Source organism: Apiospora kogelbergensis (assembly GCF_038363985.1).
Source record: "Apiospora kogelbergensis strain CBS 113332 chromosome Unknown utg000001l_segment0_segment0, whole genome shotgun sequence".
NCBI lineage: Eukaryota > Fungi > Ascomycota > Sordariomycetes > Amphisphaeriales > Apiosporaceae > Apiospora > Apiospora kogelbergensis.
This window is the reverse complement of record NW_027117418.1, coordinates 5,646,744-5,672,184: the sequence shown is the minus strand read 5'-3', so window position 1 is coordinate 5,672,184 and position 25,441 is coordinate 5,646,744. Positions and strand designations below refer to the sequence as shown.

The 25,441-nt window shown below is 54.1% G+C and overlaps 10 protein-coding genes across 10 annotated transcripts; 3 read left to right on the top strand and 7 right to left on the bottom strand.

Annotated features, from left to right (window-relative positions):
• Window positions 1-424: 424 nt before the first annotated feature.
• On the top strand, window positions 425-673 carry PG998_001825 (uncharacterized protein; the record flags this gene model as incomplete). The annotated part of the gene is made up of 1 exon (XM_066868643.1): window positions 425-673. One exon carries the CDS (start codon window positions 425-427, stop codon window positions 671-673), a length of 249 nt encoding a protein of 82 aa, XP_066737058.1.
• A 73-nt stretch (window positions 674-746) lies between these two features.
• On the bottom strand, window positions 747-1,154 carry PG998_001824 (phosphatidylinositol 4-kinase pik1alpha protein; the record flags this gene model as incomplete). Its single annotated transcript, XM_066868642.1, has 1 exon — window positions 747-1,154. The coding sequence occupies one exon, from the start codon at window positions 1,152-1,154 to the stop codon at window positions 747-749; it is 408 nt and encodes a 135-aa protein (XP_066737057.1).
• A 545-nt stretch (window positions 1,155-1,699) lies between these two features.
• PG998_001823 (phosphatidylinositol 3) lies at window positions 1,700-4,979 on the bottom strand (the record flags this gene model as incomplete). The annotated part of the gene is made up of 5 exons (XM_066868641.1): window positions 1,700-1,739; window positions 1,801-2,005; window positions 2,067-4,551; window positions 4,619-4,805; window positions 4,900-4,979. The coding sequence occupies 5 exons, from the start codon at window positions 4,977-4,979 to the stop codon at window positions 1,700-1,702; spliced, it is 2,997 nt and encodes a 998-aa protein (XP_066737056.1).
• Window positions 4,980-6,179: 1,200 nt separating this feature from the next.
• Window positions 6,180-7,313, bottom strand: PG998_001822 (uncharacterized protein; the record flags this gene model as incomplete). The annotated part of the gene is made up of 1 exon (XM_066868640.1): window positions 6,180-7,313. One exon carries the CDS (start codon window positions 7,311-7,313, stop codon window positions 6,180-6,182), a length of 1,134 nt encoding a protein of 377 aa, XP_066737055.1.
• Window positions 7,314-8,346: 1,033 nt separating this feature from the next.
• PG998_001821 (alpha/beta-hydrolase) lies at window positions 8,347-9,822 on the bottom strand (the record flags this gene model as incomplete). The annotated part of the gene is made up of 3 exons (XM_066868639.1): window positions 8,347-9,118; window positions 9,220-9,556; window positions 9,696-9,822. The coding sequence occupies 3 exons, from the start codon at window positions 9,820-9,822 to the stop codon at window positions 8,347-8,349; spliced, it is 1,236 nt and encodes a 411-aa protein (XP_066737054.1).
• Window positions 9,823-10,406: 584 nt separating this feature from the next.
• Window positions 10,407-12,273, bottom strand: PG998_001820 (uncharacterized protein; the record flags this gene model as incomplete). The annotated part of the gene is made up of 3 exons (XM_066868638.1): window positions 10,407-11,621; window positions 11,698-12,146; window positions 12,219-12,273. The coding sequence occupies 3 exons, from the start codon at window positions 12,271-12,273 to the stop codon at window positions 10,407-10,409; spliced, it is 1,719 nt and encodes a 572-aa protein (XP_066737053.1).
• An 890-nt stretch (window positions 12,274-13,163) lies between these two features.
• On the bottom strand, window positions 13,164-14,418 carry PG998_001819 (mitochondrial metal transporter 2; the record flags this gene model as incomplete). The annotated part of the gene is made up of 2 exons (XM_066868637.1): window positions 13,164-13,774; window positions 13,854-14,418. 2 exons carry the CDS (start codon window positions 14,416-14,418, stop codon window positions 13,164-13,166), a joined length of 1,176 nt encoding a protein of 391 aa, XP_066737052.1.
• Window positions 14,419-15,718: 1,300 nt separating this feature from the next.
• Window positions 15,719-16,912, top strand: PG998_001818 (Sir2 family protein; the record flags this gene model as incomplete). The annotated part of the gene is made up of 1 exon (XM_066868636.1): window positions 15,719-16,912. One exon carries the CDS (start codon window positions 15,719-15,721, stop codon window positions 16,910-16,912), a length of 1,194 nt encoding a protein of 397 aa, XP_066737051.1.
• Window positions 16,913-16,942: 30 nt separating this feature from the next.
• PG998_001817 (uncharacterized protein) lies at window positions 16,943-17,650 on the bottom strand (the record flags this gene model as incomplete). The annotated part of the gene is made up of 2 exons (XM_066868635.1): window positions 16,943-17,109; window positions 17,167-17,650. The coding sequence occupies 2 exons, from the start codon at window positions 17,648-17,650 to the stop codon at window positions 16,943-16,945; spliced, it is 651 nt and encodes a 216-aa protein (XP_066737050.1).
• Window positions 17,651-18,206: 556 nt separating this feature from the next.
• PG998_001816 (peptidase family C50) lies at window positions 18,207-25,115 on the top strand (the record flags this gene model as incomplete). Its single annotated transcript, XM_066868634.1, has 2 exons — window positions 18,207-24,500; window positions 25,074-25,115. The coding sequence occupies 2 exons, from the start codon at window positions 18,207-18,209 to the stop codon at window positions 25,113-25,115; spliced, it is 6,336 nt and encodes a 2,111-aa protein (XP_066737049.1).
• Between the last annotated feature and the right edge of the window lie 326 nt (window positions 25,116-25,441).

The window sequence follows — 25,441 nt, the reverse complement described above, 5'->3', positions numbered from 1 at the left end:
CAACCCGGGCGACGACCAGCCAGTGCAACATCCGCTGGAGCATCGATCTCACTGCAAGCTCCGAGGCGAAAGGTATCTCGCTTCAACAATAGACGAGTGCAGTTGGGGCCATGTGAGTCGGTAAGCTTACTTTGCCGAGCTCCGTTATGTCCAGGAAGGCCTTTCGGTGTCACTTCTCCTTCGGGTCGTCCTGATAAGCTGGACCCCAGTGCTGCCCCGAACGCCAAGGGGGCGTTGAGCCTCGAGACATCATGAAAGCAGTGGTCCCCCAGGCGATACCTCCAAAGCCGGCAGAAGGAGGCATGTAACCCCAACCAGGTGGCTGCATGGGGCTCGGATTACCCCATACTGGAGTCGAAGTGGTGTAGCCGGCTGCTCGTCTGTCAGTACGATCTGCGATACCTGATATCCAAGAATCCTCACCATGGCTGGGCGTACGGTTCGCAACATAGCGCGTCGGCAGTACGCTGTCTTGCATATGGCCAGGAATCCGGGCGTCAGTCTGGGACACCTGGACCCTCTGACTCGGGGTCCAACGGTCGATTCGAGTGCCATCGGCAGCCGTATTGCAATCCCTCTTGGCGGCCTCTTCATCAAGCCTGGCCTTTCTGGCCTGCATCGCTTTCTCCTTCCGGCCTCCCTCCCACTCGGCCTGGGTGCCATCGAAGCCTAGGTCACGTGCGAAGACGCGCATCTGAGCTCTTGTGATGCGAAAAACGCCTTGACGTTGGATCTAGCAACATGATTCAGCAGAGGATCTCGATAGGTGATGGCTGCAGTTGTGGGCAGCGGCACTCGAATAATGTCAAAAAGAGGCGACGGGCTCTGGAAGAGGACGGAAGGTTGGAGAGATGGGAAGGAACACTACTCACAAAAGCCAGAGCGGCCACCTTCTCCGTCTTGATACGATGAAGGAGCTCCTCGATGTCATCGACGTCGATGTCTTTGGAGTCGTCCTTTCCATGGAGGATCTTGTTCAGCTTGCTTGCGAAACTGAGAGGACTGCCCAGGTGGGCGCCCTTGCACACCAGAGCGCAGACGGCCTGGAGCTCGAATGGGCTCCAGTAGCGGGCACGGCTACGGACACCAATCTCGCGTGCAGTGCAGCTGGAAGATGATTGACCATCACCGTCCTGGGACGATGGTGAGGCCATGGTGAGTGTTTGCTGCGGTTGTTGGCGTGGAAGAGGATCAAAGCAGTGCTGCAAAGACAGCATGGACGGGCTTGCTTGGTTGAAAGGACAGGCCACTCACTCGCCGTGACAAAGCCAGAATGATTGTGTGTCGCCGATTTCACATCCAAGTTTGGATCGCTCTCGGTTGGATTGGCGTGTGGATGGATGGCCAAGGCGGGAAACACCATTAGAAATGGCAACCATCATCACCTCGGCCTCCCTTGGACAGCAGCAAACAGTAAATTGGTATTGTGTGCGTGATATCAGTACTACAGTTGGTTCTGTGTATATTTGAATATCCACGCATCGGGTTCGACCAGGCCTTCGTCGCCCGCCCAAATCCAGCTCATTTCAACCCAACATATGCCTTTGCGGACGGAGAACTATCCTGTTCTGCTCAACCGAGAGTCTATAGCCGTGACAACGCCGCCCAGATGCGATAGTGATCCTGCTGATGCCACCTGCCTTCCCCATCGCCCCCTTTCTCGAGCCAGATAAGCCCGGGTCTTCGTGATTCCCAAGTTTTAATATATGCCCTGGGTCCGGTACTGGAAGGTATCATAACTGGAAACCCACGGATTAGTACATGCCGCCAAGTACGCCCAAAGACAATGGATCAACTTACAGTCGTGTGTAGTAGCTACCCAATGACTTTCCGACCAAGTCTGTTTCCACAAAGCTTTCTGCCTCCTCGGCACTGAGGTGCAGCTGGAAGCGCTGCCTCAGAGTGTTGGTGACATGGGCGATGCCAACCGCAAAGCAGGGCATTTTCGAGTCGCGGCCCATCATGCTCACGAGGTCGATGATTTTGTCCGCCGAACGGCGTAACGCTGCCATCCCTGGATTAGTCCTTTGTAGTCCCCGCCATCCACATCATATTTGCAAACTCACCTTGGAATGCTTGCTTGCACAGTTTCTTGAAATCGTCAAAATCCTCGGAACCAACACCGCCCAGGACTTCCACATACTCGTGGGTTAACTTGAAAGGGGCCGCCTCGAAGCCGACCGACCCAGGAGAGTTGGACAGCATGAAACCAAAATCGATGTGGATGATGTGACCCTCGTTGTCGACGAGGACGTTGCCGTTGTGGCGGTCCTTGAGCTGGATGACGTAGGAGATGACGCTGTAGGCGGCCAGTGACCGCTTGAACGCATCGACCGCTGCCTTGTGGGGTTCGCTATCTACAGGCCCAAATGTCTTCACGAAATGGTCCTTGAGTGTCGCTATGCGCCGCCGCGGGTTCGCGCCAGAATCAATCGTGGCCAACGTTAGGCTTCGCTTCAAAGAATGCAACGATACACCATTTGTGATAGTCTCGACAAGGCCAGAGGATTCGCCCGTGACTAATATTCGCATAAGTTTAACCCATACGGGAGTACCTGCCTCGACCCAGATTTTGTCGCAGACCTGGATCAGCTGACAAGCAAATGCTTCTTGCCGAAGATCTGCTCCTGTCTTGACAATGACGCTCACCAGATCCCAGCTTTTCATCCACCCGTACGGCGACGACTTGCGAATGCGCTCCTTCTTTTGTTGCCAGGCTTCGCCGAAGACTGCGGCGCTGGGATCGTCTCGATCACCTTTCCGCTGAACCCCTCCCGTCATGGCATCGTTCTCCATCCGCGCTTGGCCTGCGCTTTCAATCAAGGCTGGCTCCAAGCCCGGCTCGGCATCGGTATTCTCAGCTGCCGCCGCTGCCGCTGCCGCATTCGCAGCTGCCGCGTCCGCAGCGCTAGCTCTTGCGATGATCAGGTCAAAAGTCGGACCTTGGCCGTCGTCTACGTCGAAGTTTTGTTCTTCCAGGCTCTGCATGCTCGCAATGATCTTAGCCCTGATAGCAGCCACCTCGTTACGTGGCCGTTTGCCGCTGGTAGCCTCCAGCTGGGCTAGCATCTGCGACGCGGTCCGCATATGTGTTGCCAATGCAGAGAAGTCTGGCTGGTCTACCGAATTGTTGCGCGGGTTGGTGATGGTCATTTTCCTCAAAGTTCCGGAAATCCCCGGGCTGCTAGATCGCGAGGTGGATGTGGCCGAGGTTCTAGGTGTTGTGGTCATTTCAGACACGTTAGAGATAGTGGTAGTACCGCTAGGTAAGCGCACTGGGTTTGCTGGAAGCTTGCCATTGTTCTTGTTCGCCGAATCATCATCGAAAGGCTTCAGCATAGGTGAGCTACCGAGGTCACCGGAGGTTGGCTCGAAGACGCTATCAACAACCGTAGCTGCGTCTCCAGTTCGTTCGGCTGTCGACATTCTCGGCGCTTCACTGAGATCGAAAAGACGCTTTCGAGTACCCTGCTCAGCTAAGAGCGTCGCGATCAGTCTCTGGTTGTCCGCCGAATCGGGATCAAAGGTGAAATCATCTCTCAGGATCTCAACCATGAGCAAGAACGGAACCTTTTCCGCACTGTTCAGCACCGTAGCCTCTGCCGGGTTCACTCTCACGATCCGATGGTGACGACTTCTCGAGGGCGATCCGTCGACCAGCGTAGGAGGGCATATGACTGGAATGTCTAACTCGGCGGGCAGATCCCTCGCGATGAGCGCCAATTCGGCACGCAAGGCGCTGAGACGAGCTTGCTTGGGAACGATAACGAGGCGATTCGATATATCTTCGAGGGCAGTCAAGAACGCTGTCTGGCAGCGGAAGTAGTTTTGGCGCAAAAGTCGAGCCTTTTGGATCGACGTCATCTCCGACTGGTTCAGGAGCGTCTTGACATGGTGGGAATGTCTACGAGAAAGGTTATCGCCTGGGCGGGGGAAGACTGCAGACTTTGGCGTCGCGGGTTGTGTGACCCTGCCCGGAGAACGTATGTCCGGCAGCGGAAGTGAGGAGGAGCTCAGCCGCGCATCGAGTAGTTTGCTGTCAATGTAACTCGGTTTGTGTACGTTGGCATGGTCCGGCACATCTTTCGGCGACGAGCGGCCCGAAGTCGGGCGCGTCACTGCGACGCGCGGCGACATCGGTTCCGTCGGTGATTTCAGATCGTCGGGGAACGATGCACTCGCGGTTCGGTGCGGCTCGCGACGCCTGGAAGACTTGGTCGAGACGGCGGTTACAGTTTGGCTTCTCGTTGGTTTGGGCGTCTGGCTGTTTTCCAAGATGACGTCGCTATCCGGCTGAGACCTCCTGGCTTGCGCGACAGCTAGAGGACCAGCCCATTGCGGCAGCAGCGGTACTCCTATGCTGGCTAGCACAAAGCTCGCCAGCACCGTGACGGGTAGGATGTTCTCTTTAATCTTCTCCTGCCGTACCGTATCCGAGTGGCCGAAGACGATATGTTGCACCTTGTTGTACACCCTCTGGCAGGTTCTAAAGGGTTGTGCTTGGTGCGTCGAGGCGAGGTCGTGCAAGTACGTTTGAAACAGCCAGAATGTCTACAAATCGTCTCAGTATTCCCGTTCGTTCGTTCGCCCCTAAAGAGACACGGGTGGAGTATCAAACCAGTAGAGCAGCAGTAACCGATTCCTCGCACAGGTCCAACAGGAACTCTTCCAAGGCCATAGACTCGTTGTCGACGCTTATTATGAGGTGACATAGCTGGGGGGGGAAGAACTCGATGTCCTCGTAGGGGAACTGGCGGAGCTTGGAGCACAGGACATAATGAATGCCGACGTGGTCTGCGTAACGTCTAGAGGGGCGGGAGAAATCGAGGGTGAGAAGGGCTCACGTCCTAGAGCGGGCCGGGGGAATGTTCGAGGGGAGGGACCGGGGGGGCTACTCACGAGAGATAGGAGACGGAGAGGAAGGGATTCTGGTTGAAGACGTCGCTCTCGAGAAATCGCTGCAGTAGCTTCCACGACATAGCGAATTGTCGTCACCGCACGCACAGCCGCAGGATTAGGAGAATGGGTCAGGGAGCGGGACGAGCGGCTTCATCGGATTTGTGCATTCAACCAGTGATAAAGCTCTGTCATGTCATGGCCGATATGGAGAGAGAGAGAGCGGCGCGAGGGGTGAATTGTTCTTTTATGAATCGGGGGGAATGGTTGAATTGGTCTCTTGGTCCATCTAGGTTGAGGTATCTATCGGTCGGTCCAGTGCGAATGAATCTGTCCACCCCATTTGCCCATTTGCCCAGGTGCTTGGCCAGGTCCAGGGGTGGTGGTGGGCTTATGGGCTATATGCCACCTAAGCAAAGCGCAAGGCGTAGACGCACCCGCCAATGAGCAAATCCATGGCAGCTAATGGCTCCTCGGCGTTGCGTCTTGCGGGTCTCTTTCGCCCGTCTTCAATGCGTACTGGCTACTGACTGACTGACTTTCCGTCTTAAGTAATCAACCCAGTTCGTGTTCCTCGGCCCTTCTGGCAATTGCCTGTGCCTGGCACGACCTGTACCTGTCATGCCTATGTATCTTGCTATTTTGCTGCGCATGGGCCCTGGGGGAGGGGGAATATTTATATTAAAAAAACCCCCAAAAAAAACCAAAAAAAAACCCGAATAGCACATGCGGCGCTACGTCGGATTGAGCGAGATTACACGCATGCGAACGGCTATCAAAACGGTATGAGGGATACGTCGGTGAAACAGCGGGTTGTGTTGTTGCATCCCAAGGCCCGAACTGTCCTCGGAGGGCCTCGGAGGATCTGCGTTAGCTTGTCTTACGTAGATATCATGATACTTGATGGCAGCTCGATAAGAACCAGTCACCAAGTAACATCACAAAGCTAATCCCTAAAAGCAACAGCTTCACAACACAGTCCGCGGGATTCTGAGTTGATGACCTGGATTTTAGTCATGGAATTCGAAATCAACCAACTATAAACTCTCTTCGAAGGCCACGCTATGTGGAAGCTCAGAATGCCACAAGTCAATTTTCGAGCAACGATTCGCCCTGGGAATCCTCAAAACGCCGGGAGTGTATGCATGACCTATCTGAACGCCGCCCAGGCGACCCAACCGTCGCCTCATAATTTCATACCATACGGACCGTAACCTTCGTAAAGACGCAAGAAAAAGACATGAGTTGTGGTGGTGGTGGCGGTGGTGCGTCGCTTGCCCCATCTACGACTCTGCCTTCTTCTTTCGGCCGCCTCTCCGCTTCTTGGGCTGCGGCTCGACCTCCTCCTCGCTCTCCGTCTCGACCTTGGCTTTGCCAGCCCGCGACGTGTCCTCCTTCTCGCTGACCTTGGACACGATGTCGCGCAGGAAGTCCCACTCGTTATTTGAGTCTATGGCCTGCTTGAGCATCTGTGCCGAGATCCTCTTGGAGTTTCTCTCTTTGGCGACGTCGGCACTCTTAGTGACGATCTGGACCATGAAGAGCTCCAGGGCTTTGCCCACGGCGATGGGCGTTTGTTGAGCGACCTTGCCGACCTCCTCGTCGGCCTGCATGATGCGCTTGATGCGCGCCGTGGGGAACTTTGTCTTGACCGGCGAGGGAGTGATCTCGGCCTCCTGGTTCATCTGCGAAGCCTTGCGGGGTGGCATGGCGGCGATGGGTTCCGACTCGGCCGGAAACTCGTGTTTGATAGGTGGCCGCGACGCAGGCGAGGGTGGCGCGAGCACAGATGTTGGCGCTGGCGCTGGTGCTGGTGCTGGTGCAGGTGCGGATGCAGGCGCAGGTGCCGGTGGTTGGTACTGGTTCGCGTTGTGGTTTGCTGGATATACAGGCGGTGGGAAGTAGGGTTGTTGTGGTGTTGGTTGTGGTTGAACTGGCGGTGATTGCTGCTGTGGATGGCTGCTTGGTGCCTGTTGTTGGTGGTACGGCGCCTGGGGTTGGGATTGCAGCTGCAACTGCAACTGCTGAGGCGGAGAGTACTGGTGTTGGTGTTGGTGTTGGTGTTGGTGTTGCGGGTAGAAGGGCTGCTGCAGGACGGCGTAGGACGAGGGCGGTGTCTGTCTTGGCTGGTGGTGGTGCTGGGGATGTTGGTGGTGTTGGTGTAGACCGTAGTGATGCGTTTGCTGCTGGAGAGGCGAAGAATGTGGTGGTGGTTGCGGAGGATAGTTCTGCGGGAAGCTGTGGTGGGGCTGCAGAGTCCTTATGTGTGGCTGCACCGACGAGCTGGAGTATTCAGGGATGCCGGAATTTGCATAGTTCGGAAGCGACACGGATTCAGGCCCACCCGTGAAAAATGAAGAGAGGTCAGGACTCCTGGGTGCATAGGAGGCTCCTTCGTTTTCGGCTCCGGTGGACATGCTTCAAAGCAAGGGAGCAAGGGCAGAGCAACCGAGTGGTGAAGTGATATCAAGCCAAGTAGGGATGGGTTGGGATGAGTAATAAATATACGTGGAAGGCCAGTATCAATCAACCGAATGAGGGGCGGCTGGTGTGTGTGTGTGTGTGTGTGTGTGCTATATGTATGTACTTAGACTTTTTGCGCTCTCGCTGAGTCGCAATGGGGTCGGCTCGAGCTGGGCTGAGAGTGGGATTTAAATACTGAATGGCCATGGGGCAGTAACGGGGGGTCTGAACGAAACCTTGAGGCCTTAGCGGAGAGAAGCCATGCAGGGGTCCCCTACTTGCTACCTTCGCAGCATAGCCACCTTTTTTCTTCAACGAGGCTACTGCAGATCCCATCACCACCGAGTACTGTATGTATGCAGGTGTCACCGTCCTTTCTGCTTCTCCCCATCATCTCACTGTTGTCTGTCATGCCGCTTTCGATGGTGCATCGTCGTCATCCACATGGGCCGAACCGCCAAACCTGCGAACCTGGTGCTTCGTTCGATATCGCCAATGATTGCCAGCTGACTGACTGACTGGCTGGCTGTGACTCGCGTCCTCGCCTGAAAAATCTTAATAAGATGGCGACGCCCGCCAAGAGCGTGTCGGCTGGATCTACCAGTAGGACGACACGGAACTACCACCGCCCTCGCGGTTGAGGTCGACACAATCCATTGTCTGCATGTTGTCATTTTTGTTGATACCGACGATGCGAGTCTACGAAGGTCGTGTCCTAGCATCAACACCCCCTCAAGCGAGGTGTGCTTCATCCAATTCTTGCTTTAGTCATGGGTGATGATAATAAATCAGAGCTTTTTATCACGGAGACCTGCTATCAAGGCAGATGTCGAAGCCGCTTGCATCCGCTCTCGGGTTTCGACTCTGTCTTGTGGTCGCTGAAGGTTTACTTGATCTAATCTGACATGACACGGGTTCGCATTGTCTGCCCGGGGCGGCTGCCAACCCTGTTTGGTGTTTGCACGCACGCGTCTCTCTTCCTTTTCTCTATTGCCCCAACCCAATGTTCTCTTGGATCTGTTCAACCAAGGCTTTCAACCCTTTCTGTCGGTCTGTTGCCGATGTGCACAGGAATAAAGAGGCCACGGGCCATGCGTGGATTCCGCCCTCCTCGGCTCGGCTGCTGGCTTTGACTCCATGTGTATCCCAAAAATGGATCAGATCTTCAACCTCGGACGCGAAGACCTCCTCTGTACCATAGGCCACATAAAGCCCTCCCGAGGGGCAAGCTCGTTTCCACCACTTCGCGTCTCTGCAATTGCCTGGTGATATCAGCGGATCGTCTGGCTCGATTTTACCATTTGCGTAGTCCAGCGCATACTGATGCAGCCTCTCTTCGTCGAGATAATCGCTTGGTGTGTTTCGGTGCTTGGGGGATATCAATGTGGTCCAAGGCGAGATGAAGGCGGCCATACGTGGCCGTTCCAGTCGCCAGTCGCCCGTCTCGTTCAACTGCCTGTTTGCGTCATGTTTCATATTTGCCCGGCGCAGTAGCAAGCTCAGCATGATAGTTGCACCCGCTGAGTCACCGCTCACACAGATCTTGGATGCATCTCCTACTGTCGTCAAGACGTGCCGATACCCCGCAATGGCCTGGTGCAGCTGCGTGGGAAACGAATCATCCGGGACCAGAGTGTATTCCAACGCGAATATAGCAGGATTTCGATATCCGCTCTGGGCGAGTAACGCCACCCAAGTGAGAAGAAATTCGAGATAGAAATAGGAAGAACCCATTGAAAATCCGCCGCCTAAGCACGTACTTGTAAGCCAAGTTTAGCATTAGAATCATCTCTGTAACTCACCATGAGCGTAATAAACACAAACATCCACGGGTTGCGTTGGGTCTTTGATTATCCATACACCCCGGCACCTCTCCTGTGTCGCCCGTGGTCAGCATTTGCCGAGATCCTCTGGGCCAACTTTCGGGGCGCGAAGATAGCTCTTACATCGCCATACTCGTGCCAATGTATGGGGTGCCGTATGAAGCCGTGGCGTAGCATTCGAAACCTCAGAAACGGCAGGGCAACCGGTCTTGAGAAGAAAACCCGTCCGACCTGGGGAGGGATGTTGGCGAATGCATAACGAACACAACGGACCACGAAGTCCTCAAAGGGAGCAGCCCCTTGCACAAACGGGGTTTGTTGGCTGCGACTTGCGAAGTAGCGCTCGTAGATGAAGCTCGTGGGGAGCTCGTATACTTGGGACACATAAGTTAGAACCAAGCGTTAAGCCAAAAACCGGTTGTGATTATTTCTTCACTTTCACGGAGTCCCCTTTTCCAAGTGTCTCGTTATCCCATAGGCGCGATTCGTGCAGTAAGTAGCTAGGGGCCTTACAAAGGAAAGGAAGGCATCGCAGTATAACCCCGAGAGTCTCAACCAGCCCGACGTGGACAAGAAGTTGGGGTGCGAGGAAAACACAGAAGACTATACAGTCGAGGTATGAGACGGGACCCAGGATCATCTTGGACGGCAGCAATGCTAACTCCTCCCCTATGAGTATTGCACAATTGGGCTGTTCTTTCTCATTGAGAGGTATCACCCAGTGCAAATTTTAGAGATCCGGTGGTAGGTAAACAAATAAACCAGACTCGATAATTTGAGAGCCTTGAAGGAGATCGGCGTATTAGAACAGAGTTGTTGTCCAAGCCAGACTAATAAACCAATGACGTCGAAGACAAGGGTTGGATGTTTTAGGAGCTGCCGCCCCAGGGTTGGTCTTCAATTGGAAACAATATATGTTTTCCAAACCGACATCGTTCAGAACATTCAAGTATCTGCTGAACGCAGGTAGAAAGATAGCCAATAGCTATATACCATTTAATGCTTGTATTCAATCTTAGAAGTTTCTATACTCTGCTTGCCGTGGAGCCGATTCTCAAATGCACCTTCATACTCGCATCCAAATTCTTCAGAACTCCAATTTACTCTAAAAACCATCGTCTACTGAAAGAGAGCATCACACCGTAAACATGTCTCTTTTTCGTTTTTTTCTTCTTCGTTTTTTGTCATATCTTTCTCGTTTTGTTTGCGCCTCCTCAGCTGGATCTAGTTGTGGGCAAACTGGAGGATTTCCTGCTCCATCTTCTCGAACGCATCAACGACGTTGCCATACTGCTGGAAGATGCCATCGCGGTACCCGTCGTCAACCTTCTGGATGGCGCCGGCCTCGTGCCAGCGCTCCGAGATGAGCTCGTCGAAGGTCTCGCGGTCGGTGCGGCGCTCGAGCGCCCAGACAGCTTTGTACGCCCCGCCGAGAGCGCACGCGTTGCCGCCGACGTCAAGCTTGTAGACGCCGTCGACGCCGCCCAGCACATCGCCCAGCACGCGCGCAATGGCCGGGTTCAGAGAGCCGCCGCCCACCAAGTAAATACGGCGCGGCTGCGCCGGAAGACTGGATCCGGGCGGGCTGCCCAGTAGATTGTGCGAGCGCAGGCGCATCGAAAGGGCCTGCGATTCGACAATAACGCGCGCGTCCGTCTCTGTCGTCCACTCCTCCTGCGCCTTCTGCAGGTCGGACCCGTCCTCTGCTTTGCTGGTGTACCGCCAAGTCCCCGCCTTGATGTTGGGCACGATCTCCGGCAGCGGAAAGTACAGGCCCAGCTTAGCTCGGTCGCCCTCAGCCCGTACGTCCAGCGGCGGCGTGGCCAGCACCGACTTGTTGAAGTTGGCCCAGGAGTCTGCACCGTCGGGCTTGGGAAGCCGGTCGCGCACCTTCTCGCGCGCAAGGCCGCCGTTCTTGTAGCAAAGCATGAACATGTACTGACCTGGGTTGCAGGGGTGGTTCATGAAGTGATACGATGGGTGAGGTTTGTAGGTATGCGTGATCATGAGGAACGTCGAAGACGTACCCAGTGATACAATGGCGTCCATGGGCCGGAGCGGCAGGGCAAGGATAGTTGCCGGGTTGTCGCCCGTGAAGGGCACGACCTGGCAGTCGGGGCTGAAGCCGTACTTGTCAACAAAATACTGGCTGATGCCACCCATGCTACCGCCGCCGTCCAGGCGCACATCGCCCAGCTTCTTCCGCAGGTCCGAAACGCCATCTTTACCTCCGGCGCAGAGCTCGAGCAGCTCCTCGCTCCACTTCGCATTTGCGATGTCCCACAGATTCATACCAGTGACGTCACTGATGTCCATGGGGGCAATGGCACCCAGGAATACGGAGGCCAGGAACGAAGATACCAGTGAGATTCGAGCAGTCTTCTGGTAGACTTCGGGTCGCCTCCTCCGCATTCTCATGATCTGTGTCCCCGTGAAACGCTGATAGAAATTTTCGTTAGCCCCGAGATACCATCGAGCAAGAAGTGATTAGGTGGGAAGTCTTGGGCTCGCGTACATGATGTGCTGAGCTTCCGGTGACGTCTGCCAGCTTCTGCTTCGAACCCAAGTGCTGATCGTAGAAGTCGCATTCGGCCTGGGTGCTATGGTCCTGCCAATTGGGCCCAAACTCGTAAGAGAAGGCGTCCTTCAGCTGCTCGTGCAACGAACCCTTCTCCTTGCTCAGCGCCTTGAGCCCGGGGTCTCCAGGCGCAGCCCAGAAGACGCTGCCATGCTGCTGGCATGAACCGCTGATGCCCTTGATGTCGGCAACGGGGCACTTCTTCTCCACGAGTCGCGATAGCACCAGGTCTACGGCCTCCAGCCACATAGCCACGGGCGCAAATACCTCGCCCTCATCCTTGTTAGTCTTCACACCCTTGGTGATGCCATACTTCGGCCCAAAGTCAGCATCGAAGTCGACCTTGGCCTCTGAGACGACCTTGAGGTCCGAAGAGACCACAATGGCTACATATTGGGCGGCCAGTCATAAGCATCATGTGGTAAATGTGAGGGAGACATAGATATTTGACTACTTACCTTTGAGCTGTTGGGTCGAGAGATCGAACCCTATGTACAAGGGGCCAGAGCTCATATTGTCTAGGTGTATGTGTATGATGAACCAAAGGAAACGTTCGTGGGAGTTTTAAGGCAGATGTACAGACCAAAGTCGAGCTTGTCTATGTGACTCGAGGAGCAATACACAGAGAAATGAAAAGAACAGAACAGTGGATGGCTAGGGCAGCCGTTTAAGTAAGGGGTGATTGCCACGGAACTCTACGCCTCGTGTGCTGGAGGGAAAAAGGATAAAAGCATACAACGGCAGAAAATGGTGCCACAACCAGCAGAGCGAAGTGGCCCTTCACGATGCGTTTCCGGAGTCTCTTGGTACAGGCTTGACGCGGGGTCCCCACTATGATATCAGATTTACCCAGAGGCGTAGCCAGTATCGAGACACGTTTTGGTGGGGGAAGGACTCTGTCAGGCCAAGAGCCTTCCGCCATTGCCTGTGCTGTAGTAGCCTTGCAGTGCCGCATTCAGGCTAAATGCCCCGATCGATCGATTGGTTTGCGTCTTGAGCACGGCGTGTGACCTGAGCAGCAACCTGTCACCCGTTTCAATCGTCCACGTATTTCAGAGCATCTACAAAGTTTTGCCAGTAGTTTAGTTTATATCTATCAGCGTGGAATGAGCACCCAAGACATCTCTTGGCCCGTATGCAAATGTGGGATCCGTGGCTCTCAACGCCTCCTGATGCTGCAATTGCCCCGTCCCCAGGTCGCAGCATACATGGGACACGGCCTCTCGTGTCAAGGCCGGTTTAGACTGCTCCATGCCATGTCAGGTTTATTTTGAAGCAGATTCTCTTGTGGTATCATAGCTTTTTGCCCTCTTCCGATGTGTGGTCGGGTACCCATCACTAACCTAAAACGCCGTGTAAACGAAGAAATCAGGGTGAGACAAGAAATGTCGTGTTGTGACCCTTTACTGATGCTTGTGATGGTGGCCGTTGCCATCATCATGGTCATGTTCATCCTCGGGTTCCGGGCTGGATTTCGCACTCACGTCGCCGGGGATGAACTCGTCAAACTTGGGGAGAGTCTTGGTTTCCTTGGGCACAAAACGGACTCGGACTTTGCGAACACCACGTACTTTGCCGCCTACACGGGCTCGGACATTGTCCTCGACGTCCCGAACGTGTTCGACGGTCCAATTATTGGGTACCGAGATTTCGAGGTCGACAAGGTAATTTTGGCCAGATTTGATACCAGTCACCTCACGAAGTTCAGTGACGTGACCCTCAGGCACGTCCGCAAGAGCCTTGCGGACCTGCTTTCCAATAGAGCCCTTCACCTCATCATCTATGCTGCGGTCGGCGAGTTCCATCACAGAAGCGACCGTGTTCTCTGCACCTGCCTTGATTACCATGAGCGAAATGAGGAGGCCACCGACAGGATCCAACCAAGCCGCGTTCTGCACAAAGTTGGCACCGAGGATAACAGCGAGCGTAACGATGCCGGTAAGACTGTCGACTCGGTGGTGGACGGCGTTGGATGCCAGGACCGAAGATTTGCGCTCGCGTGCGACTTTCATGGCTGGGATTGTCAGTCAGTAGCTGTTCGCACTAGGCGATCCGAATTTGATCATGATCAGGGGTAACCGCCGAAAACTTACTTGCATGATACAGCCATTCCTTTACGGCTACTGTTCCTGCTGCGAGCCAGGCAGCGTGGATGCTAGGTGCGCCATGTCCATGGTCGTGCCCATGGCTGTGGCCGTGGCTATGGGCATGCGCCATCAACTCTGCCGCAGCCGCCGGGTCGAGGAAGAAATGGCTGTAGAGGGACAGTGTACTACCCCAGAGCATCCACAGACCACCAGTCAGGAGCATGCCGGATACGCCAAGAGAACCCAGGCTCTCGATCTTGCCAAAGCCAACAGGGAACTTATCGGTCGGCGGTCGCAAACTCCAGGAAATGGTCGCGAGAGTCAGGATATCGGATGCCAGGTCGGTAACACTGTGGAAGGCGTCGGCAACCATTGCTTTCGAGTTGAACATGTAGCCACCCACACCCTTGGCTATGGCCATGCCCAGGTTCGAAGCGAGGCCAATTCGGGTGATGCGCACGCCAGCATCATTCTTATTCTTGGACGTGAGGTAGACATTGTCGTGGTGATGGTGGTGTCCGTGGCTGTGGCCATGGCCGCTGTGGCCTCGAGTCTGGGTGAGAGCTGCCATGGCTGGAAATGAACGGAGGGGGCAACGAGTGCGCGACGGTCGCAATAACGAGGGAATGGCGGGGGGTTGTTTGGATTGCGACTCCGTGGGAGCAGCGGATGTTTGAAGAGCACGGTAATGAAGGGACTTGTTATGGCGATGTGTCCTTAAGTGGTCATGCTGGAAGGAGCGTATTGTTGAGGAAGATGACGCAGCTGGAAGAAAGCCACTCGCATCCGCGCTCACAAAAGCTGCAAGGCGGCGGCTGCAGTGGTTACTACCGCTTGGCCCAAGCCTCAGGGCTGCCGCACATTGTCGACTCGACATTGCGGAGTCGGCAACATCAGTCGGCTCAGGGGGAAGGGTAAAGGGCCGGGGACACTCATAAAAGTAAACAGCCGGTTTAGCCGTATACTCTTGGAGGCAGAAGACAGGTAGAATATGCAGACTCGCCAACAACTCGCTCTGTGATCATACTTGTTGCGCGGTGTGTGAGAGGCCGGACAGTGAGTGCACTCTTGTAAGTAATAAAAGTAAAGGTGTGTATCAAATCTGGAACGCGCCGATTTGCGGATCCTTGAACCTGGAAGCCTGCCTATGCAATGCACGCAACACCGACATTGAATGGGAATCAGGCCACACACTATCTTGGTCGGCTTTGGCTTGGCTCTCTAGATGCTATTGTGAGTCGGCCGACACTGGATCGGCGTTTGCAAAGCCATTCCCGAGGGTATCCAACCTACAACAGGCCGTAAGTCAACCTCGCATTCACGTCCGGTAAAGGTGACGAATGCGTAACTAACTGGACAGTCGCCGCATTCTACTTGGCGCCCTTAGCCCCGATGGGAAGACTATGTTGAAGCAAAGTAGAAAAGAGAAAAAAGCTGCGAGTCTCTACAAGACTGTTATTTGTTTAACTCATGACAATCTTGCACCGACTCAGATGTCCTTTGATTGAGACCCAAGCTCATAACTGCCAGACGGCATACTATTGGAATTGTAAAGTTATATACTGTAAACAACAGAGCTACCTCGAAAGCATACATATGAGTTGGCCTATGGTGGGGCTGCAACGCTCTCAGCTCTCCAGCCCTTGTAGTGTCTAGTCTAGAGTGTATTACCGCATTACAGCAGGACGGGTCGAAAGAGGCAAAAATCCTACGTAGCGCAAGTCTTACTCGCCAAAGTGACGACTTGGATTTGTAACCTAGAGCAGATCGTCCCGAGAGCCTCATCTCGCCAACACCATATCAGGTTGCATATTTCTGCTACAAGTCACCTCAGAAAAGGGGGGAGTCGCCAAACCAGTCTCTCTTTTGCGATGCTGCGCAAACCGTATATGAGGATTCCGTACACGGACGTGCTAGCTGCACCGACTGTTACGCCCTCAAGTGCAAGCACGCTCCCAGGTGCTGTAGCAGCATTACAGGAGTTTCTTACTGCGCCATCGCCAAAAGGGATACCTGCGTCCACGTTGGTTCTCACTGGGGCCGGACTATCCGTTGCCAGTGGGCTTGCCGATTATCGAGGGGCGAATGGAACGTATCGGGTGAACAAGAGCTACCGCCCCATCTACTATTCCGAGTTTTTACAGAATCACGAGGCTAGAAAGCGGTACTGGGCTCGAAGCTTTCTGGGGTGGACGTCTTTACATAAGGCCAGGCCTAACGCTGGACATTTCTCTATCAAGCAACTTGGGGAGCTGGGGCTGGTCCACAATGTCATCACTCAGAATGTGGACTCGTTCCATCCGGAGGCCCATCCCTCTCTGCCTACCATAGAGCTCCATGGCTATCTGCGGTCACTGGTTTGCGTATCATGCCATGAGGAACTGCCACGTGACCAATTCCAGGAAGAGCTGGCAAGGCTAAACCCTGCCTGGGCTGCATTTCTGCAGGAGATTACCGCGTCAGGGGCATTAGACACAGAAAACCCCGAGGAACGCCGCCGCCGCGGCATGAGAACCAACCCAGACGGCGATGTGGATTTACCCGACGCCCCGTACACCACGTTCAGATACCCAGCCTGCCCACGATGCCTGGCCAGCCCGCCGTCTACGCCAGAGGGAGGCCGCGCTGCGGTCGAGGTTGATGGCGATGGTGCTTGGAGCGCACCAAGCACCGCAGGCATTTTGAAACCAGCCGTAACCATGTTTGGTGAGAATATCCGACCTCAAACCAAGGTTGAGGCGGAGAAGGCGGTCGAGGAAGCTAGCAAGCTCCTAGTCCTTGGAACATCGCTCGCAACGTATTCAGCTTGGAGACTCGCAAAGCGAGCCAAAGACAGGGGAATCCCGATTGCCATCGCCAACCTCGGAGGAGTGAGAGGCGAGGATGCTTTTTTCAGCGATGTCGAGCCCAATCCTGATGGAACTCGAGGCGCAAGAGTGGAGATGTCGACGGATGCAGTATTGCCTGCCTTGGTTAAACAACTGAGCATACACCGTGCGGCTGAGCATCACAGCCATAAGGTGGAAGAGCACGGCGCTTCCGTATTTAAAGACATGATGTCTTGATGCTTTTATAACTATATTCATATTTACAGCTCAGAAGAAGCTAGAATAATTCGAGGTCTTGTTGCTCGTTTTCACAGTGGCGGCATTCGGTGGTGTTGGAGCATCGCTTTTGACTGGCGGTTTGGAGCTGGATTGCCAGGGCTTCTCGCTCTTCTTCGAGTTTCGTGCGATTTCGTCCCTTTCGAGGTCTTTCAAAACTGCAAGCTGTTAGTAACAAGTTCGCAGCCATCTCGGATAATATAAGTGCGACAAACCCTCCTCCCATTCCTTTTCGCGCTCGGCATCCCCAGTTCCCAGCGCCTTTTCCACGTCCACCTCTTCTCCTCTTTGCAGTTTTTCAACGACTTCCCGAAGAACACCAATGCGGGTCTCGGCTCGTCTGGTGAAGGTGTTAAAGTCTCGCCGCAGGGCGATCATCTGGATTGACATGGAGCCGACGAAGAGGAACATGATGATGAAGAAGGTGGCCGGGTTCCATTCTTTGGACTTGGGTTTCTTCGGCACACCCCAGTCCACTTCCGGCTCTTTGCGACGGCGGAAAGGCTTAGGGACCAGCGACTTCCAAAAGGACGGTTGCGCAATCGTCGGGGCAGAGCCAGAGCCAATATTTCGCACGGCGCAGCGTGGGTGAATCGGGTGAATCGGGTGAATCGCATGCATCGCCTGGAGTGGCGAGCTTCCCATGCCCGTTGTGCCCCTCCATAGGCGTGCGCTAGCCCGGTGTGTTGCTCTCTCCATGGTGCCTGATTGAAGTTGGATGAGTGAATCGTGGGGCGACCGCCAACAGAATATTTTCAACGGAGAATTGGGCTCAAGTACGTGACCCGAGGGACGGACTGTCGGTACATCTTGAAGTACTTTGTCTCCAATAGCCAATGACGGGATTTAATATTAAATGGGCTCGACAGGGCCTAGGCTGGATTTGTCCATTTGCATGACATGGCAGCATGGTGGATGGGAAGATGGGAAGATGGGACGCTGAGATCCATGGTTGCCGGGCCTACCGCGCTTGCCCTTGCTTGGGCAGTGCGATCCACAACGAACTTGCCCGCCAGCTTGTCCACCGTTGGTTTTGTATCGCGAATGCTTTGCTTTGATGTGTTATAGACTGCTCTTCCATTCATACCTGTACTCTCCCACTCACCTAAGATACTAATATTCGAATTGCTAATAGAGGATTGGCTTGTGCCCGCCTTTGAATTTCTTTTCTGACCGTCTGGATACCCGATATCTCCTTTTGGCACACGACGACATGATTTAGGAGTCTAGTCCTACAAATCTCATCAAACCTTACATGGCTTCCTTAACTACCCAAGCCGACGCCATCCGGAGCGCCATCACGTCGGTACAAACCTGCACCCCGACGATATCTGCGACACTCAAGGAGCTGCTCCAGGGAGCAGAGCCCGAGGTTGCCGAAACCAAAACCGCGAAAGGGAAAACAAGAGCGGCGCCCGCCACACGGGGAAAGCCGACAACTGCCGCCAAGAAAACAGGTCGCGCAACCAAACAAGACGACGAGAGCAAGACTGATGGCCTGCTGCCAAAGGAGAAGGCGCTCCTCGCCACCCAAGTCATCAATGCGACACTCAAGGCATTGGGAGAGGCCGCAAAATGCTCCCCTATAACCCCGATGCCGAATAAGGCCGAACCTCGAAAAGGCCTGCGACGCTCGAACTCCATGCCGATGACACCGCTTCAACCGCGAACCCTGAATCGCGTCTCCACATCGCCGAACGACGCAAAAACATGCCGGCCACAGACTGCAGCACCGGCTTCGAGTGGGTGCTTGGCCATGGTCGAATGTACTAGAGCCGCGTTCGCAACTTTGCGAACACTTTCCACCTCCGGAAGTGTGACCTTACCCGAACTTCAGATCGAATCTGGCATGTCATCATTTGTCAACCGACTTATAGCTCTCAGTCTCTTTGAGCACGCAGTGAAGGAGCTCCGTCTGCTCAAGCGACGACTGGAGGGAGTAGTTTCCAAGGGCAACCCTAGAAGGGCGAAGACGCCGGTACCGACCGAGGCGACGACAGCTGCGAGGACACTTTCGGATTTGTTTGATTATCCGGCCATCGATACAACCGCCCCCGTGGCCCAGCTGGTCGTCACATCTCAGCTTCAGGCATTACGAATATTGCATGGCCTGAAAAAGTCAACCTACTTGGACGCGGCACTTGCTTTTCTCCGGCCGACACACCAGGCTTCACCGCTGACGTTATTACTGCCCAGTCCGAGCGACACTCCGCAAAACCGCCTCAAAAGCGCCAGGCAGCTTGAGAGTCTGGCCCAAAGCCTGCTGTCACTTACCCCAAGCGTCTCGGCCAACGATGACGGAGTGGCACTCGAGCCAAGGCTCAGTCCCTCCCCTGAAACGTCGCTGGAGGTTCAAGCAATTGCTTTGAAGGCCAGGCTACATTCTTGGAGTCTATCGGGCCATAAGGGCGATCTTGACAAAGAGCTTCTCTCTCCATTGTCGCGATGTCTGGCTGCCTTCACTAGGAGGAGCTCAGGAGACGCACATTTGAAGTGTGTGGCTGCCAACTCAGCCTTTGAGCAGGTTTGGCAGATGTTTGAGACGTTGGGGTTGCGAACTTTGAACTCATCCAGATTACTGATGGCGGCAATCTACCAGTCACTTGGGTCTCTGTCTCGGGAAGCTGGCGACGTCAAGGATGCAATCAAGTGGATCGCCAAACTGAGAGGCCTGACAAGCAGTGAGGTTGATTCAGCTGCCAGATGTCATGCTGTAACTGCTCAGTTGTTTGCCTTGTCCTTGAAACAGTCTTCTAAGGTGGATGAGAGCATGATACTCGAGGTGCTAGAAGGCTTGCAAGGCTCATTGAGTGGGAGTACAACAGAACTGGACGATCTCCTAACCAGCATATGCCAAGTACGAAAGGCTGCTGTAAGCATCGTACTCGGCAAGGGGCGATCGGATCCAAAATCGAATCCAACACAATCCCAACTCGAAACATTAATTTTGCAGCTTCCTCGGTTCATTTTGAGATGGCTAGGAAAACCACCTACTTCAGGAGGGCCTGCCAAAGACTTCCTTCGCTTCGAACAACGACGGCAGCTCCTTTCCAAATATATCCACCACGTGCTAGACTCGGTTTTGATGCTGGTGAAAACACTACTCGAAGAAGATAGCATGGCATGGGATCTTATGGACTCTGTTTTCCAAGACTGTCTGGCAGTGCTCGAGAACATGGGCGACTTGTCTGTTCTCGGGAGTAGTCCATCCGCTTCCTACCATGTCAAGATCTCCCATTTCTATTACCAGCAACATATTTTACTGCGAAAGAAGGCTTCCAACCCGAAGGACTTCTTACGTGCATTGCGGCGTTCTATCGAAGCAGTGAAACTACAACCCGAACCCGATCAGACAAAGGCACAGCTCCTAGCCAAGCAAGAGCGCCTTGCCGACCTTTGCAGGACATCAGGGAGAAAAGATGATGCAGCCGACACGCTCAGATCTATCAGAGACTCCATAGTTCGCGAGGAAACTGTGTCACAAATTACTTCGGCGTTGGATTCAAGCCCGCCTTTGACAGCTTGGCAGCTGAGTGGAAAGACACAATCATTATCAAGGACGGTGTGCACTTTAGCGAAGCTCGACCCCAAGCCTTGCGACTGGACGTGGCTCCTATCCGGAAGCGACAAGACCACGGCTCTCGAACACGACCTTTACTTCATATATTCAACCGACGCAAAACTACGAACATGTCTCAACGCAGGAGAGCCGTTGGTTGAGAATATTTTGCAGGCTTACCCTTCAGACACCTTCCCGATCAGGAGGCTACGAACCTTGACTCAGCTTCTTACGATCAACATTGAATCCCGCGATTCCATACGGAGCTGGGTAGAAGAGGCCAAGGCCCTGTCGGGGAATCTGCAAGCCGGGAAGCTGGGTAAAGATGCCGGGTTAGCTCGTTTCATTCCGCATCTGAAGTCCTTGATCGCGTGTCTTGCAGCGTTATTTGAACTTGAAGTTGATTGGAAGCCTGTCCAGGATGCTGTCGGTCTCTGGAGGTCTGCTTTGACAAATGTGAAATCGCTGGAAGGCCTCTACGACCATATCGATAATCCAGCCCAGCTGCTCACAAATCTGCAGTCGCTTTCTGACTTTGCCAGAATGAGAGGCATGGACTCTCTTCTGGAGTCTGTTTTGGAGTTGTCATCGACGGTCTCCAAGCTCCTATCGCAAAACGATCCTGCGGCCCTGATCGCCCAAAATACCGCTCTTTGCCTGCAGTATCTGACTGTCGGGCACTCTACCAAAGCAGAAACTGTCTTGACCACGACCCAGGAATTTCTCTCGCGCCCAGATCTACCTCATGAGATTGCGACAAATTTCCACCTCTGCTCAGCTGAGTACCATATGGCAGTGGGAAGCTACGAGCGAGCAGAAAAGCATCTAGCTGATGCTCATGCGTCAGGGGTTGCCTCCATGTCTGACAGATCATCCCGAAGCAGTAAAGCGACGAGGAAGTTGTCTATCGCATACGCTTCGTTCTTACAAGGCTTGTTGGTCCTCGAGCGAGGTAACTCCCACGAAGCGCTTCGATATGCCAAGAATGCTGTCCGCATTCTATATCACGACTGGGCAAAGCTGGAAACAATCAAAAACACATCTGTTAACCAAGGCGACGAGCCATCGCAGGTTGAGGCCTCAGAAGATGACTGCAGCTTCAGCTCCTCGGTCTCGAGTGCCTCGGATGCCGTACGTGCTCGAACTGGGCCGGAGTTCTGGGCTATGGTGTACCCCCTTTTCCGTTTCGTGTTGCGGCTGTCTTCGGTCTATGCCCACATTGGAATGTTCCAAGAAACGATGTACTATGCTGAACAGGCACTGAAGATTGCGAGAAGCACGAACTCTACAAATTATATAATGCAGTCCCAGGCGTGGCTGGCGGCGATACACATCAAAGCCGGGGCAACTGACAAAGCCCTGGAGCTGGCATCGGAAATAAAGGGCTCACTGGCTACACTAGAACCGAACTACTCGACCATCAAATTGGCCTGCCAGTTGAGTCAAATCTATCGCGATATGGCGGACCATGCTGCGGAATCAGATCTGCTCGACCAAGCGGAGTCGATGATAGCCAGACTTGACAGGCAAGAGACAAGCGGAGAAATGGATCTGGCTAAACAGATGGCAAGACTTACTATTAAGACTAAAGCCCCTCCCAAGACGACACGACTGCCGCGGACCAGAGTAACCAAAAGTGTCAGTAAGGCTGCGCCGAAAAGAAAGGCGACTGCCACCGCTGTCAAGCCCTTGGCTGTTGCAAAACCATTATCAGCCATAGAGGACAAGCAACTCATGTTCGTGCGTGCCTCCATCCTTCAGCAAAAATCAGCCGCACTGCTCCGGGAGAGAGAGTGGACTGCAGCGGTTGAGGCTTTGCAGACCGCCGGCGAGCTTCCCCGTCTGTCAGCTGACATGACCCAAGACTCTCTCTTCATGGCTGTTGCGCTCATCGGTCAGAGCCTAGAGTTGATGGGCAAAGACTCGGTTTACTCTGCCGTCTTGGACTCGACCCTGTCATTTCCAACTGTGGCGGGTTCTGCCAAGGATAAAGCATTGGCCGATAAGACCCCATCTACGAAGACCTCTCCGCCTCGGAAAGGGCGATCGCCACCGCAGGAAGGGCCTCTATTCCTCGAAACTCTACGACAGGCCCGCGACCACCTTCTTGACGCCCATTCTGTTGCAGTCATGAACGGTGACGGTGTACTTGTGCAACGTGTGGCGACCTTGCTTCAGAATACCTTCATCCTATTATCCACCACAAATCACTCGAAGGTCTCGGGAACGAGTAATCCTGCTTACGCAACATGCTCGGTCGAGCTGGCACGTAATCTGGTCTGGGGCCGTGAGCGAAAGACCTTGAAGCTTGATTCTAACAAGGGAGCGAGATTGGAGTGGCCTATGCCGGTGGAAGTGTCGGAATCCAGGCGTTCCAGCCTGTCTCTGACGGTCGACATGAACCGATTTCAGAAGGAGTACATTGACGTCATTCCCAGTTCATGGAACGTCGTCTCGGTATCCTTGAGCGACAATAAACACGATCTGTGCATTACTAAGTTACAAGCCGGACACAGCCCATTTGCTATTCGATTGCCTCTGGAGCGAGCTATGTCCAGGGACGCCGATATTGAAGTCTTCAATTTTGAGCAGGGCCGAGCCGAACTCCTCGATATTATCGGCGTAGCTAACCGCACTTGCCATAATGCCAGGGATATGAGCGCCAAAGGTGCCAAGTCTGCTTGGTGGTCTGAACGAGAGGCTCTTGACGAGCGGATGAAGAACATGTTGGAGAACATTGAGCACACCTGGCTCGGAGGCTTCAGGGGCGTCTTTTCTCAACATCACCGCCGCTCCGACTTGCTTGCAAGGTTCCAAAAGAGTTTCCAGAACATACTTGACAATAATTTACCATCCAGGCGGCAGGTTCGTGGCAGACGCACAAAGGCAGCCGCCGCCCCAAAAGTTTCACTGGACCCCCGAATCCTGGATCTCTTCATCGGACTGGGCGATCCCTCCCTGCCGGAGTGCGATTTCGACGAGCCCTTGACGGATCTACTGTATTTCGTGGTGGACATTCTCCAATTTCACGGTGAACGTAACGCCTATGACGAGATCGACCTCGATAGGATGGTCATTGAGATTACTGATGCACTGCACTCTTACCATGCCGAAGCTAAGAGCAACAAGGAGAGCCTAGAGCAAACACACACGATCCTGGTGCTTGACAAGTCTCTGCATATCGTTCCCTGGGAATCGTTACCCTGCTTGCAGGGTGTAGCCGTGTCCCGGGTGCCCTCACTTGCTTGCCTCCGCCGTTCCATCCTCGAACAGCGTGCTTCCCACGAGTCCGAAACTTCGTCTTCTGAGAGCACCACGGAGCCGCTCCGCAAGGGCCACCACATCTCGCATAAGTCGGGTACTTACATATTGAACCCCGGCGCCGACCTCAAGAACACGCAGTCCGTCTTCGGCCGCCCGTTGTCGGGTCTCCCGCTCAGCTGGTCGGCAATCGAGGCGCGCGTTCCCACCGAGTCCGAGTTCGAGGCCGCCCTGACCAAGTCGGACCTGCTGCTCTACTTTGGCCACGGCTCGGGCGCGCAGTACATCCGCGGCCGCACCATTCGCAAGATGGAGAAGTGCCGCGCCGTGGCGCTGCTAATGGGCTGTTCGTCAGCGTCCCTCACGGCGCCAGGTGACTTTGAGCCCCACGGCCCTGTCTGGAACTACATGCTCGCCGGCAGTCCTGCCGTCGTGGGCACGCTGTGGGACGTGACAGATCGCGACATCGACCGGTACGCGAGTCGGCTATTCGAGGAGTGGGGGTTGTTTCCTCGCGGTACGTTCGCGGAGGAGGACAGCAGCGACGTCGGCAAGAAGAGCCGGAGTACAGGTAGCCAGAAGGGCAAGAAGAAAGCCAAGGCGACGGCGTCATCATCGTCTTCAGATGGAGGAGATGACGAGGGCACCGCCACGGCACCCATGAGTCTCGTGGAGGCGGTCGCCAGGGCAAGGGATGCCTGCAAGTTTCGATACCTTACCGCTGCGGCGGTCTGTGTACGGCATCCCGGTCTATGTTGGCAAATAGGCGGGATGAAGGTCGGTCGTGTTTTGGGTGCAAGGAAAGGGGTTGTATATGGCCATTTTAGTGTTTGACTTAGAGAGGGCTATAATTGTTATTCTTCGTTCTCTGGTGCATAGGTAGCTTTGATACCCATTGTTCAATTCAGCGCAGAAGGGAAGGGTCCAAAATAGAAGGAATATATCATTAATGTTTCTACATGCTCGCTCTGCCTGTCTAAGAGACGTGATGCGAAGATGATTACCCACCGAGGCTCACCTGACTATGAATGACTATGGTCATGACTGTGGTTTTATCTACAGATCATAGAAAGCACTACATGGTCGTTATAGAGCTGTGGGTCAACGGAGACTTGGTCTAGCCTAGTCTTAGGAATTGCTTTTCGTCGGTAATAAGTAGAAGGACCGGCACAATGACCAAAGTCATGCATGGCTGTGTTCATCTGCTTCTCATAACAGGGTTTTGATGAGGTAGCTTAGCCGGAGTGATGCGTCTGACCCCTCAATGCGAGCCAGAACAGCCAGCTGCCTATCTAAAAGCAGATGGCGACGACCTTCGGTGTTACTTTGGGCTATTACGTCTAATGAAACACTGCTTTGTGAGCGAGAAGTATGAATGTGATAAGTCATAGGCCAAATGGGCATGCAAGACCTGTGAGTGCTCCTGTCAGCTGTTGTACGGCCTTTGTCTAATATGAACACCATGTATCTACTCAACCCCATGCTGGGTTACCAAGGCACTTGCTTCATCTATGTCAGATAACAGAGGCCATCTCCGTCTCACCGCTTATCTGAGATTATCTAGTGTTAGTGATGTGACGAAAGTGTGGTGGTGCTTGCTCGAGTCGCGAGCTCGTTGGTTCTGGCAAGCGTACGAATGAGAAAGAGGAAGAAAAGGAAGATAGTTGGAC